At 42.3% G+C, this 13,114-nt stretch overlaps 1 protein-coding gene across 3 annotated transcripts in view; it reads right to left on the bottom strand.

The window, feature by feature from the left end:
• Positions 1–13,114, bottom strand: part of LOC112222173 (protein kinase C-binding protein 1) — a 33,212-nt gene that overhangs the window by 7,259 nt on the left and 12,839 nt on the right. For 2 of the 3 annotated variants that reach the window (XM_024384836.2, XM_024384838.2), the window contains 15 exons: positions 11,978–12,199; positions 11,369–11,482; positions 11,160–11,252; positions 6,486–6,573; positions 6,340–6,395; positions 6,157–6,234; positions 5,801–5,916; positions 5,159–5,637; positions 4,888–5,016; positions 3,023–3,172; positions 2,156–2,683; positions 1,543–1,995; positions 1,252–1,412; positions 1,009–1,089; positions 831–909 (listed from right to left, as the gene is read on the bottom strand). In XM_024384836.2, coding sequence (XP_024240604.1) covers positions 831–909; positions 1,009–1,089; positions 1,252–1,412; positions 1,543–1,995; positions 2,156–2,683; positions 3,023–3,172; positions 4,888–5,016; positions 5,159–5,637; positions 5,801–5,916; positions 6,157–6,234; positions 6,340–6,395; positions 6,486–6,573; positions 11,160–11,252; positions 11,369–11,482; positions 11,978–12,199 — 2,827 coding nt within the window. The remainder of the gene's footprint in view (positions 1–830; positions 910–1,008; positions 1,090–1,251; positions 1,413–1,542; positions 1,996–2,155; positions 2,684–3,022; positions 3,173–4,887; positions 5,017–5,158; positions 5,638–5,800; positions 5,917–6,156; positions 6,235–6,339; positions 6,396–6,485; positions 6,574–11,159; positions 11,253–11,368; positions 11,483–11,977; positions 12,200–13,114) is intronic. The other variant, XM_024384837.2, reaches the window with a different exon arrangement.

Here is a 13,114-nt window from a genome sequence, read left to right as displayed (position 1 = left end):
AACACATTAGTCAATCTCATACACACATGAATTGGCTGACAAAGACAAACATACATGTACAAAACATTAGGAATGGCAGGTGGTTAGTGCCTTGGGCCAGTAAGCGGAAGGTTCCTAGATCGAATCCCCAAGCTGACAAGGTAAAATCTGCCCCTGAGAAAGGCATTTAACCCACTGTTCCCCGGGCGCCAAAGACGTGGATGTCGATTATGGCAGCCCCCCCGCACCTCTATGATTCAGAGGTGTTGGGTTAAATGCAGAAGACTCATTTCAGTTGGACAACTGACTAGAGATCCCTCTTTCCATGACATAGACTGACCAGATGAATCTAGGTGAAAGCTATGATCCCTTATTGATGTCACTTATTAAATCCACTTCAAATCAGTATAGATGAAGGGGAGGATTTTTAAGCATTGAGATAATTGAGACATGGATTGTCTATGTGTGCCATTCAGAGGGTGAATGGGCAAGACAAAATATTTAAGTGCCTTTGAATGGGGTATGGTGGTAGGTGCCAGGCGCACCGGTTTGTGTAAAGAACTGCAACGCTGCTGGGTCTTTCACGTTCAACAGTTTCCTGTATGTATAAAGAATGGTCCACCACACAAAGGCCATCAGCTAACTTGCAATGGCGTCAACATGTGCCAGCATCTTTGTGGAACGCTTTAGACACCTTGTAGAGTCCAAGCCCTGACGAATTGAGGCTGTTCTGGTGGCAAAGGGGGGGTGCAACTCAATAGTAGGAAGGTGTTCTTATTATTTTGTACACTCACATTGATACCAACCTAAAAGATGATTATATTTTTAAGGAAAGGGCAAGTATAACAAACCAAGATTGTGTTTCATCTCCGACAGCTCTTGCTGATGTAGCCACTGAAGCTTCTCTATCTCTATCCTCAGCCGCCGGATCTGGGCAAAAATATTCAACAGTTATCACAATGCAGTGAGACAGGAGAGAAGTTTACTTATGTTACAGACTCAACCAAAAGTCTCTTCAGCAGCACTCACCTCTGCGATTGTGTTTCCTGAAGTGCTTTTGGAAAGGTCGTTGTAGATTTCTGTCATCGTCCCTTTAATCGTGTCCATCATCTGAAGAGATCAGGTGAGATTATAACAATTCACAGATTGATCACAGTCAGGTAACTTTCCATATCAATATAACACAAATATAATCTGTGAATCAAGAAACTTTCCCCTGTAAAGTTTCCATCTATTTATTCTGTTTAGACATATAGCATCAGGCTAACTCACTTTGCTGGTGTACTTTGCGATGTCAGCTGCCACATCTGCTGAAGCTGTGGGGATCTGGAAGTCTCCTGCCAGGTAAGAGGAGGAAGAGGTGGAGGAGGCACCAGAGGTGACCAAGGTAACTGATGAGGTTGAGGTCTGGGGACCATCTTTAGGCTGCACGGCTGCAAACCACAGAAGAAAAGAGGAATGAAAGAAAACTACAATTCAGCTCATATGAACTAATATGAGATAATTGTGTATGCGTTTACAGATGTTGGGGAGTTGTGTTTAGTGGACTGGGTTTCTATGTACCTTTTGCTGCCTGTCTGGTCTGATAACGTGTACTGGAGGATGCTTGCAACTGCTGCTGTGACTGGACCTGCTGTGGGCTGCGTGTCTGTGCCTGCGTCGGAGCCTGGACAGGAACAGGAACCTGTGTCTGGTTTGGCCCAGCCGGCTGCTCCTCCTGCTGCATGGGCCACTTCTGGGAGGACGTCTGGAACTTGTTGGCGGGGTTCCACACCACTGCCCGAGCTGTCTCTTTGGGCAGCAGGGGACGCTGTTTCTTCGCTGCCGACTGGGCTGAGGCAGCTGTGGAGGAGAGGGTGGTGGCTAGGGTGGGAGCTGCAGGGGGGGTGGTGAAGGCCGTGTTGGGCTGGCTAGAGGACAGGTTGAGTGTGGGGTTGATGAGGGGCTGACTGGGGTCTTTGGGGTTGGACAAGGTGGCGGAGGCTAGAGGGGGGGTCACTACGGTGGGGAATTTACCTGGTCAGAGAGAAAAAAAAACATTGATTAAATAAAGACAGACAAACTGTATTTTCCTCCCATCTGATGAGCCTTTAGGCCTCAGTCTCTCAAAAAATTATCATACGAAGCAACTAGAGTACACAAAACAAAATAAACAAGACTTGAAATGAGCCCTCACCTTCCAGCTTGGTGCCAGGGGGCTCCTTCGTGGGCTTAGGGGCTACAGCCCCTGGCTCCCTCCTGGCTCTCTTACGGTCTCTGCCCCCCTGCTCATCCCCCAGGTCAATTACCAGCTCCCTCTCTGAGTCGGAGTCCTGGTCTGGGCCAGCAAGGGCCCGGGGTGCGCCTGCCCTACCCACCTCTAGGGCCTTGGGCCTGTCTGTGGGGGGCTGAGTCTGGGGAGTCATGGGCTTCTCCCGGGAATCTCTCTCTGGACCATTGCTGCCATGTCTGTCTTTCAGCAGGGCTTCAGAGTTTTTTTTATCCCTGGTCCCTGTGACTGCCCCCTTGTCCTCTACCGGTGTGCTTGCCTTGGGCCTCTTTCTAGACTCCCTCTCTGCTTTGTCCTTGTTGTCATGGGCGGCGCTCTTCGGTCTGTGATCCTCATCGCTAAGGTACTCGCTGTTGCTGGAGTCTGACTTTTCAGAATCCTCAGAGTCACTGTGTTCCACGCCCTTATATACGTCCTCAGAGATCTCATCAATGCCTGCACAGGGATAAAGAAACAACATATAAATCATATAATTAATACATGATGAACATGAGCGTATCATTTATAGGTCTTCAAATTTGTTCCTCTAGACTAGGGATGTGCAACTTCAGTCCTCTGGGACCTGATTGGTGTCACACTTTTGCCCCAGCTAACACATCTGACTCCAATAATGAAGATCTTCAGCTTAGAATGCAATTAGTTTAAATCAGCTGTGTTTGCTAGGGATGGGGAAAAGGGTGACACCACTCCGGCCCCGTGGACTAGAGTTGCCAATCCCTGCTCTAGACACAATTCATGAATGGTGTGTGAAAGTGTGTGAGTGTATGTGTGTACCTAGTTGGGCCTTGCAGCTCTCGATGGTCTTGTCCAGGCTCCTCATGGGTCTCTTGGGGGTGGTGAGGAGGAGTGATGACCCCTGTTGTTGTTGTTGATGCTGTACTGTCTCACTGAGCTCCTTCAGGTCCATCTCAGCCTTCACACGATCTGTGACAAACAACATTATAGGTTTCATAAACATTTTGACAGATCGAAATTCATGACTTCTCCATTACTTTTAACCAAATTTCCATGACCAACAATTTGTGGCGTCTCTATGTACATAAATGTAGTACCGACACTGGGAAGCTGCTCTCTGATCCCATGTACCCATGTTGTTGTGCAAGGCACTTAACCCCCCCCCACCAAGTAGAATACCTATTAGGCAACTGAATAATACACATGGGGTCAATCCAAGGTGTTGGGTTAAATGCGGAAGACAGATTTTCGGTTGAATGCATTAAGTTGTGCAACTGACTAGGTATCCCCCTTTCCCTCAGTCTGGAGAGGTACTGGATCATACACATAAATGTTCATTTATCAAGGCCCGGTTGAGCAGCTAATTTCTAAAATGTGTTTTGTTAGAGGGGGACTGGAACAAAAGCCTGCACACCCAGTAGTTCTCCTGGAGGATGGTTGACCACCCTTGATGTAAAACATTGCAACCAAATATGTTTTATACCTTTATACAATAATGTGCTCATTCAATATACCAAAGATCAAATAGCTAACTGTATGGTCGGTTACTAATATTTTTATTCAGCTGAAACAAGCCCACAAATTTTCTTCAGGAAATTCACCTTTTCTAGTTTAGTCATGTTTCTCTTAGCTACCTTAGAAGTGTTTACGTTGCAGGCTGATTGGTATCTATTGACTTGCAATGTCTCATACATCGGATGCCCAAATCAACTGGAAGTATCTACAAAACCAGTTCATAAAACTACTGATCACAATTTACACATTATTATTTTGATTAACATGACTCGATTCATCGAGATTAAAAAGAATCCCAACTAATACAATGACAAAGTTAATTGTTAGTTTCGTCAAAAATAATAATTTAAATGAATAATCTGTATGACACTTTTTCTGGGACATGACTAATAACAACTAAACAGTTCTCTCTCTAGTTAACTGGCCAGGCAACAATATATGTTTTGAATTGGCTACCCAATTAGTCTGTTCTCTATCATATTTTATAGGCTAGGCCTACCTACTGCTGCAATCATAGAGGGAATGTAATGTCCGACTGTCTCTCTCCTTGAGCAAGGCACACTCACGCACATGCAGGTGACGCTTGCGCACACACACATATGCACTGAAGTGTAATATTCCGATCCTGTCTGATATGTTTATTTTATGTAAAATATTTAAAAAACTGTGCCTAAATTATTTACATTAACAGAAATGATTTAATTAATTTCCATGACTTTTCAAAAACATTTTGGATTTGATCATTTTCCTAAAACATTCCAGGCCTGGAAAACATAATTTAAAAATTCCATGACTTTTCATGACCTTATGAACCCTGACACTAAAACTCAACCAAAACCAAAACATAACCCCTAACCCAGGGGTGGGAAAACATTTTGGCTCAAGGGCCACATCGGGATTTTAAAAAAAATGTCAAAATCAATTTGCGGGCCAGAAAATGGGCAGTAATTTGAAAATATATAATAATTTGTACATACTATATAGTTTTAGACGTTCAGGTGCGGAGTGTGTTTTTTATTATTTATTTATTTTTACTAATTATAACCCAAAATAAAATGTAAAAAATCTATACTCAAACCTCCCACCGTAGTTTACCCAACCCTGCCCTAACCAAACAGACTGCACAAGACAAGGTGCTACATAAGGGGGTGGAGTTAGATGGGACTCACCCAGGTTGAGATTGAGGATGCTGCCTGTGCCTGGGGCCCTCTCCTGTTTGGGCACCAGACCAGGGGAAAAGGGCTTGGGGCTGCCCGTCATGCTGCCTGCATAGCCCATCTTCACTGAGGCAGGGGATGCTGAGGCAATAACGCATAACACTTTAACCTCCACAAATGGTTTGAGTCTTGATCCTAACCTGTGTTTTGAATGTGACTATACGGTGTTAGTTAGTTATATGATCCGCTATATAGTTATATGATTCAGGAGCATGTTAATTACCGGTATAGTCCATAGAATCCTCCCCAGCGCTGTAGTGGAATGGGGGATTCCTAGGCCCTCTCTCCATCCCATCCTGCTCCACGTCAGATCCTGTGTGTACAGACGAGTTGGTGCTCATGGGAGAGCGAGGCATGTCCGTGAGAGAGATCCTCCGTCCCATCCCGCTCGACAGAGAGCTCTTGCCCAAGAGCATCTTGGGAGATGCGGTCATGTCGAAGTTGAAGCGCATCTTGTCAGGTTTCTCCGTCTTCACGGTCCCTGCCTCGGGGTTGGCTGGGTCCAGCAGCATCTGAAGCTGGTTGTTGGGCGTATAGGGGGTGCGGAAGGGGGCGTAGTTGAACACCCCAAACTTCTTGCGGATGTTCTCCACATAGACCTCCATCTCCTGCATGGCACTGTTGAAGATGCTCTTGGTCTTCTTCACAGAGAAGGGAATCTCCTTGGAAATGAGGTAGCAATTGTTAATGGGAACCCACGCCCTGCAGAGAAAAAACACAGGGAGACAAGTTAGGAGTAGGATAAGCAGAGAGACCTATGATTACCTTCAGAGGAGTCCAATACCATACGAATGCAAACAGTACTTCAGTAATTACTATGAAAAGTCCCTTCCATCCGCCACTTTCATTAAATAGCAAGGCTCACCGGTCATGCTGTCCGAAGAAGCGTGCGTCCACCTGTCCATCCTTCTCCCGTAGTGCTTTGGCTGGCCAGAAGGGGAAGCCCTTCAACTTTGCCCATACCAGGGGGTGTGGGTGACCCTGAGAGGGGTGGCAGACCGAGGGTCACGGTTAGATAAAACAACAAACACAAACAGAGGAATAGGATTCACAAAGACTTTACCTGTGTTGTAAAGAGTATTTTTGAGATTTGAAACATTACATTTAGGCTAATCTACATTTGTCTTCAGGACAAACCGAATTGTGACCTTAAGTCACAGGACAAACATTTACATTTATATCCATAAAATGCAAAAGAAGATGAGGAAACATTTGTCTTACACATGGCTCGCAAAACCAGTTGTCCCTCTTTTGGCACGAGGACAGGTAGCACTCCGGACAGACCTCAATTTCATTCACCTGAAAAAAACAGCATTTTCCACATTACTGAAATACATTTAGAAAGGAGAAAACAAAACACACAACTGAATGGCATTTCAGTCATCATGTAAAAATGATACTCACTTCATGTTCACAGATCTTCACAACAACCTTTGCTGTTGCTGTTAGTTTGTGATTTCCTGGAACAAACATGTTTGTAAGAGCCAAGTTTTATTTCCAAAGCATGTTGCAAGTGAGGAAACTGTCTTAAACATGTGTTTTTGACCTACCTCCATTGTAGATGATGCAGTTGTGTAAGATCCATTTCATGTCAGCCAAAAAGGATTCTGTGCAGCCATACATTTTCTTTTTCATATTCTACCAATATAGCAGAGAAAAATATGATTTGATTACACCAGAGCCATGTATTTAGAGAGTTGGGCCCATTGAACTAGGATTTAAAATAATTTAATAGGATCTCAATGGTTGGGCCATTAAAAGTGGCGATCAGCAATTGCTACATCCATTTTTGGACTTAATACTATTATGTACCTATTGATTCTTGAAGAACATCATTTATAAATGGATCATGAGCTGTTCAACTGTCGTTCCCCATCAGAACCCAAAATATAAACTTGTTTACACCAATATTTGTAAACAAAGTAAATGTAAACAAACACTATATAGCCAAAAAACATGGTTAAAACTATAATTTTGATATCATGGATGTTCAGTCCTTGTAGCCATAGCTCTGTCTTTGAATTTGAATGTGGTTACATTTCTCCAGCCCCATCCCCCTGCTTTTTACCAAAACAATGGTGGTGAGTACGCTTTATTGTTTTAACTGCTGATTGACGCTTTAATGTTTCTGCATAATGATTCATTTACATGACAAAATTCTATGGCAGCTATGTTAGCGCCCCATTAACATTACATGGGGAATATTTAAACGCTATGTTAATTTAAAAAATCTAAAATTTGGCCCAACTCTTAATGCCTTTTTTCCTCACCCATCTACACACAATACCTCATAATGACAAAGTGAAAACATGGTTTTAGACATTTTTAAGATTCTTCAAACTCTTGTCAAAGTTGGTTGTTGATCATTTCTAAACAACAATTTAAGTCTTGCCATAGATTTTCAAGACGATTTAAGTAAAAAAATATGCTATCTGAGCAGCTAACCGATCGCTGCAGCTGTACATAGTCCATCGGTAAATAGCCCACCCAATTTACCTACCTCATCCCCATACTGTTTTTATTTATTTACTTTTCTGCTCTTTTGCACACCAGTATCGCTACCTGCACATGACCATCTGATCATTTATCACTCCAGTGTTAATCTGCAAAATTGTAGTTATTCGCCTACCTCCTCATGCCTTTTGCACACAATGTATATAGACTCTTTTTTTTCTGTGTTATTGACTTGTTTATTGTTTACTCCATGTGTAACTCTGTGTTGTTGTCTGTTCACACTGCTATGCTTTATCTTGGCCAGGTCGCAGTTGTAAAAATGCGAACTTGTTCTCAACTAGCCTACCTGGTTAAATAAAGGTGAAATAAATTAAAAATTAAAAACTAACTAGGCCAATCAGGAACATTCAATGTCGTCTTTCTAAGCATATTTGTGTATATTTGGCCTTGTGTTAGAAACACTTTGGGTTTATTTTGACAGATTTTGGCAAGAGTGAAACCTCTCGGTTCGTCTCCTTCTCCCAAGCCATTCCCCCTACCATAACAACAAAGATGAGAGATCACTTCTACCTCTCTGACAAAACGGTTTTAACTCGCCATTTGAGTTTCGATCCAACAGAATCGGTCATATGGACACTGAAACATATTGAGACATTATTTTACTGTAATAGAGAAGTTAATCTTTTGAACCATACCTTGTTTGTTTCAACTCCTCACATTTCAAGCAAGAGCCAACACTACTAAAACAGATGTACCAATGAACATTCATTCTAGAAAAAGTATGCTCAGTTTGTCCTGCCCGCATTATGGTACCACGTATCGCTAGCAGCATTTTTGTCAAATATCGTTATACTAGCTATTTGGATGACTGTTTTATAAATCTGCAATAAGCATAAAACAATTATATAAGGAATTGGCAACTCATTCTGAGAAATAAGGTAAGCCACTTGATTTCAACATCTGAACAAAGTGGACAGACTAGCATGCTGTTCAAACAGTTGGAGATGGACAGAAGGGTGTGTTCATAACAATTCAACTATTTTGCCTTGTTAGTTGAATTCAGAGCTTGTGAAATTATATCTTTGATCCAAGTTGGCTAAACTTAAAATATAAATATAAGCTGACTTCTCACTTGGGCTTGTGCTTGAGAGATTATTTATGAGATTGGTGTTAATTGACTATAATACCTGCTACATTGTTAGTGAATGTGCATTATGCATGGTTCTGGTTAAATGTAACAAAAAGTACATTTTATAGACACACCTGAAAGCCAGATCAGTGATCATAAGAAAAACAGTAGGTACAACTATTTTGATAAAGTAATTAAACTATTAGTGCATCTTTCACAACAATTTTTGTTGTGAAATTGTTAGACATTACTTGTTAGATATTACTGCACTGTCGGAGCTAAAAACACAAGCATTTCGGTACATCTGCAATAACAATCTGCTAAAACGTGTATGTGACCAATACAATTTTATTTGATTTATAGTTGTGGAAGGCATATATTCAGTCTAGGTATAATTTCACAAGCTCTGAATTCATTAGCTTATTTTTGACTCTTTTAAATGCAATGTATTTGACCTTTAATTGTACAACAAAGCTTATTTAGAGAAAATATTTTTTTAAATGTAGATATAGTTTTTTTTTTTTTCAGGCCATATCGCCCAGCCATACTGTAACCGTTTTAAAATCACCATTGGTCTCATGGTGAAATCTCTGAGCAGTTTCCTTCCTCTCCAGCAACTGAGTTAGTTAGTAAGGACTCTGGTATCTTTGTAGTGACTGGGTGTATTGATATGCCATCCAAAGTGTAATTAATAACTTCACCATGCTCAAAGAGATATTCGATTTGCTTTATTTTTACCCATCTACCAAATCGGTGGTGCCCTTCCTTGCAAGGCATTGGAAAACCTCCCTGGTCTTTGTGGTTGAATCTATGTTGTGAAATACACCGCTTGACCGAGGGACCTTACAGATAATTGTATGTGTGGGGTACAGAGATGAGATAGTCATTAAAATATCTTGTTAAAAACTATTATTGCACACAGAGTAAGTCCATGCAACTTGTTCACAATTTTTACTCCTGAACATATCCTGAACAAAAACATAAATGCAACATGTAAAGTGTTGGTCCCATGTTTCATGAGCTGAAATAAAAGATCCCAGAACTTTTCAATATGCACAAATAGCTTATTTCTCTAAAATTTTGTGCACAAATTTGTTTACGTCCCCGTTAGTGAGCATTTCTCCTTTGTCAAACTAATCCATCCACCTGACAGGTGTGGCATATAAAAAAAGATGATTAAACAGCATGATCATTACACAGGTGCACCCTGTGCTGGGGTTAATAAAAGTCCACTCTAAAATATGCAGTCTTGTCAAACACAATGCCACAGATTTCTCAGGTTTTGAGGGAGTGTGCAATTGGCATGCTGACTGCAGGAATGTCCACCAGGGCGGTTGGCAGATAATTCTGTTAATTTCTCTACCATAAGCCACCTCCAACGTTGTTTTAGAGAATTTGGCAGTACGTCCAACCGGCCTCACAACCGCAAACCACGTGTAACCAGACCCAGGAACGCCACATCAGGCTTATTCACCTACGGGATGGTCTGATACAAGCCACCTGGACAGCTGATGAAACTGTAGGTTTGCACAACCAAAGAATTTCTACACAAACTGTCAGAAACCGTCTCAGGGAAGCTCATCTGCTTGTCGTCCTCACCAGGGTCTTAACCTGACTGCAGTTTGACGTAGTAACCAACTTCAGTGAGCAAAAGCTCACCTTCGATGGCCACTGGCACGTTGAAAAAGTGTGCTCTTCATGGAAGAATCCAGGTTTCAACTGTACCGGGCAGATGGCAGACAGCGAGTGCCCCATGGTGCTGGTGGTGTTATGGTATGGGCAAGCATAAGCTACGGACAATGAACATAATTGCATTTTATAGATGGCAATTTGAATGTACCGAGATGCTGTGACGAGATCCTGAGGCCCACTGTCATGCTATTCATCCACCGTCCCATGTCACAAGGATCTGGAAGCTTAATTCCTGGAAGCTGAAAATGTCCCATGGCCTGCATACTCACCAGACATGTCATCCATTGAGCATGCTTGGGATGCTCTGGATCGACAGCGTGTTCCAGTTCCCGCCAATATCCAGCAACTTCACACAGCCATTCCACAGGCCAGAATCAACAGCCAGATCAATTATATGCACTGCATGAGGCAAATGGTGGTTACACCAGATACGGACTGGTTTTCTGATCAACGCTCCTACCTATTCTTTTTTTTAGGTATCTGTGACCAACGTATGCATATCTGTATTCCCAGTCATGTGAAACCCATAGATTTGGGCCTAACTTATTTATTTCAATTGATTGATATGATCTGAAATGGTTGCGTTTATATTTTTGTTCAGTGTATTTAGGCTTGCCATAACAAATGGGTGGAAAACTTACTCAAAACATATTAGCTTTTCATTTTTTATTAATTAGTAAACATTTCTTAAAACATAATTCCACTTTGACATTATGGGTTATTTTGGGTAGGCCAGTGACAAAATCTAAACGTAATCAATTTAAAATTCAGGCAACACAACAAAATGTGGAAAAAATGAAGGCTTGTGAATACTTTCTGAAGGCTCTGTATTATCTGTAGACCACGATGTATAGACTCAAAAAGCTCATCATTGTCTTGCTATTATAGGGCTCCAAGTAGGGAATTGATAAACGTCTGCTAAATTACTGAAATGTGAATGTAATGGTACCTTCTCTAGTGTTGCGAGGTCCATTGGGTGGTATATGTACTCAGCATAGTCAGGGTGCTGCTCCAGAGCCACAGGCTTCCAGAAGGGCTCAGTCTGTCCACAGAAGAAATAAGTATTAGTTCAACTCTCATAAACAACAGAAGCGATAGACCCATCTCTAGCCCACAGTGGGTACCTAGAGGGCATGAGAGAGACTTTCACTAACTTACCCCTGGCTGTTTCATCTTCTGGAGGGCAAACTTCAGCAGGTAGGACAGCTGGTCTATCGTTAGCATAGTCATGGCCTTGCTCTGTGTCTCTATGCACTCTGCTACTGTGATTTTCTAGAAAAATGACGAAGTCAGGACAATGTACCATTGACAAATAGTAGCTGGGTAAACACAACCACTCACAGTAGGTCGCTGGGCTGGCTATTAACTATGCATCTACAGTATGTCATAATCTATAGGAGACTGTGGTACTAGTCCTCATAGGAGGCAACATCCATCTAGAGAGGGACGATAAAGATCCTGCCCACTTTATGTTAGCCCCATCTAAACAGGCCTGGGGTCCATTCCATTTAAATTCAATAATTAGGAAGTACCACGTGTAGTACCATTATTATAGGATAATATGTTTATTTTATTTTTTTACTAGAATGCAGAGTCCAATTGGAATTGACCCCAAGCATGCCTCCAACCCCATCACCGGACACCCCAAAGAGCAAGCGGACATTAAGCTAGTGGTTAAGCGAGAATGTGCCTGGAACACTCCCATACCGCTTTCACACGTATATACACCTACACACCCACACGCACGGCACACACGTGAGTGAGTACCTCACACTCTGGACAGAACCAGTCACCCTCGGGCTCTGCTGGCAGTTTGAGGCACTTGGCGTGGTACACCCTCGGGCAGAGCTCACAGCAGAGCACCTGGCCCTCGCGGTGGCACAGCCAGCAGTAGAAGTCATTCCTGCTGTCCTGCGGGACAACATCAACAGGGTCTGTGGTGAGTGATGACTGCTTCACATAGTAAAAGGGACCATGTCTTAGTTCTGACTGAAATGCAGGCAAGAGAAACAGGGGGCGGGTTTCAAAACACACGCAGAAAACAAAACACAAAAGGTGCAGTGCAACAGAAACACACAGATAATCACAAAGTGGCAAGTAAGGCAGGGTAATAAGCAACATGTAAGGCAAAATAAGGCAGGCACCAAACACAAGACAGTTTAGTTGGTCTAGTCAATATCAATGTAGGCCTATACGATAGTAATGTCATTGTTCTTGATCTAAACCGGAAGTTTGTGTTATTGTCATCTTTTTAAGTTGTCAGACTTGCAATGTGCAATTTCATTGATGACTTTCCCTGGTGGACCAATAACCAGTTTTGTGTTGGGTATCATGCGTGACACTACATCAACCCACACCAGCCAATCAGTGAACAAGACACAATACTAGTCAGCACATATCTACAGTGGGGCAAAAAAGTATTTTGTCAGCCACCAATTGTGCAAGTTCTCCCACTTAAAAAGATGAGAGAGGCCTGTAATTTTCATCATAGGTACACTTCAACTATGACAGACAAAATGAGAAAAAAAATCCAGAAAATCACATTGTAGGATTTTTAATGAATTTATTAGCAAATTATGGTGGAAAATAAGTATTTAGTCAATAACAAAAGTTTATATCAATACTTTGTTATATACCCTTTGTTGGCAATGACAGAGGTCAAACGTTTTCTGTAAGTCTTCACAAGGTTTTCACACACTGTTGCTGGTATTTTGGCCCATTCCTCCATGCAGATCTCCTCTAGAGCAGTGATGTTTTGGGGCTGTTGCTGGGCAACACGGACTTTCAACTCCCTCCAAAGACTTTCTATGGGGTTGAGATCTGGAGACTGGCTAGGCCACTCCAGGACCTTGAAATGCTTCTTACGAAGCCACTCCTTCGTTGCCCGGGCGCTGTGTTTGGGAT

This window comes from Oncorhynchus tshawytscha, linkage group LG22 (assembly GCF_018296145.1).
Source record: "Oncorhynchus tshawytscha isolate Ot180627B linkage group LG22, Otsh_v2.0, whole genome shotgun sequence".
NCBI classification, from domain to species: Eukaryota; Metazoa; Chordata; class Actinopteri; order Salmoniformes; family Salmonidae; genus Oncorhynchus; species Oncorhynchus tshawytscha.
This window is presented reverse-complemented; position numbering and strand designations above follow the sequence as displayed.